General features: G+C 56.1%; 1 protein-coding gene across 1 annotated transcript in view; it reads left to right on the forward strand.

Annotated features, from left to right (window-relative positions):
• The window catches only part of SYCE2 (synaptonemal complex central element protein 2), a 23,034-nt gene that overhangs the window by 2,701 nt on the left and 18,781 nt on the right, over nt 1-1,552 (forward strand). Inside the window, exon 2 of the mRNA XM_017497793.2 lies at nt 897-1,056. Within this exon, the coding sequence (XP_017353282.2) occupies nt 897-1,056 (160 nt within the window). The remainder of the gene's footprint in view (nt 1-896; nt 1,057-1,552) is intronic.

Consider the following 1,552-nt stretch of genomic DNA (forward strand, 5'->3'; position numbering starts at 1 on the left):
TTGACCAGGATGGCCTCGATCTCTTGACCTCGTGATCCACCCGCCTCGGCCTCCCAAAGTGCTGGGATTACAGGCTTGAGCCACCGCGCCCAGCCCTAATTTTTGTATTTTTAGTAGAGACAGGTTTTGCCATGTTGGCCAGGCTGGTCTTGAACTCCTGGCCTCAGGTAATCCACCCGCCTCAGCCTCCCAAAGTGATGGGATTACAGGTGCGAGCCACTGCACGCACCAGAAAAATATTTTTAAATTAGAAAGGCATGGTGGATGACACTGGTAGTCCCAACTACTCAGGAGGCTGAGGCAGGGGGATCGCTTGAACCTGGGGGAGGTAGAGGCTGCAGTGAGCTTGATCGCACCACAGCATTCCAGCCTGAGCGACGGGCAAGACCTTGTCTCAAAAAAAAAAAAAAAAAATTTGCCAGGCGTGGTGGCTCATGCCTGTAATCCCAGCACTTTGGGAGGCCGAGGTGGGCAAATCACGAGGTCCAGAGATCGAGACCATCTGGCTAACATGGTGAAACCCCGTCTCTACTAAAAATACAAAAATTAGCCAGGGATGGTGGCACGCGCCTCTGGTCCCAGCTACTCGGGAGGCTGAGGCGGAAGAATCGCTTGAACCCAGGAGGTGGAGATTGCAGTGAGCCGAGACTGCCCCACTGCACTCCAGCCTGGCGATAGAGCAAGACTCCGTCTTAAAAAAAAAAAAAAAAGACTTTGTTACTGAGAATATTTCCCAAGGCAGAACGCGTAAAGTTAGAGCGGATAAAGTACAGAATAAATACAGGACTGTCTGAGATACCTATAACCCGGGCGCTGCATGGGACGCTGAAGCCTCCCACAGCCACACACGGGTGGCCAAACGCGCACGCGTAGCCTACCCTCCTGTTCTGCGGCAGTGCCTGCGCGCGCTGCCCCTGGACCGCCAAACCGCCGCTTAACGGTCGGCCCCGCCCGGCGGGTCGCAGAGTTCTCAAGGAGGCGGGGCTCGGGGTACACCCCAGGACACAAGCGCGAGAGCAGAGCTCAGCAGGGGCGGGGCCGGCGCATGCGCAAAGCGTGCCAGTTAGAAGGCGGGAAAAGACAGAATGGAGCGACAGGGAGTACGCTACGCTTGTTTCCTTCGCGCGCGTGGGGCGGGCGGACAAGTGGGCAGAGAACGGCTGCGATCCCAGCCTTCTCCAGCGGACCCAAACCCGGCCACTTGTCTTTTGCCATCGAGGCTGCCTCTCATCAGGCCTGGCCCCAAGTTTCCTGACTGACTGAACCTGGCCCTGACTGACGCCCTGACAGTCTGATTTCCACACACGGCGCGTGGCCTGAGCGGAGTAGGGAAAGGCACAGACACCCACGCACCGTGCCCGGCTTTCTTTTTTTTTTTTTGAGACGGAGTTTCGCTCTATCGTCCAGGAGGGAATGTAGTGGTGGGATCTTGGCTCACTGCAACCTCCGCCTCCTGGGTTCAAGCAGTTCTCCTGCCTCAGCCTCCCGAGTAGCTGGGATTACAGGTGCCCGCAACCACACCAAACTAATTTTTGTATTTATTTATTTATTT

Source organism: Cebus imitator, unplaced genomic scaffold (genome assembly GCF_001604975.1).
Source record: "Cebus imitator isolate Cc_AM_T3 unplaced genomic scaffold, Cebus_imitator-1.0 Scaffold234, whole genome shotgun sequence".
In the NCBI taxonomy this organism is placed as follows: domain Eukaryota; kingdom Metazoa; phylum Chordata; class Mammalia; order Primates; family Cebidae; genus Cebus; species Cebus imitator.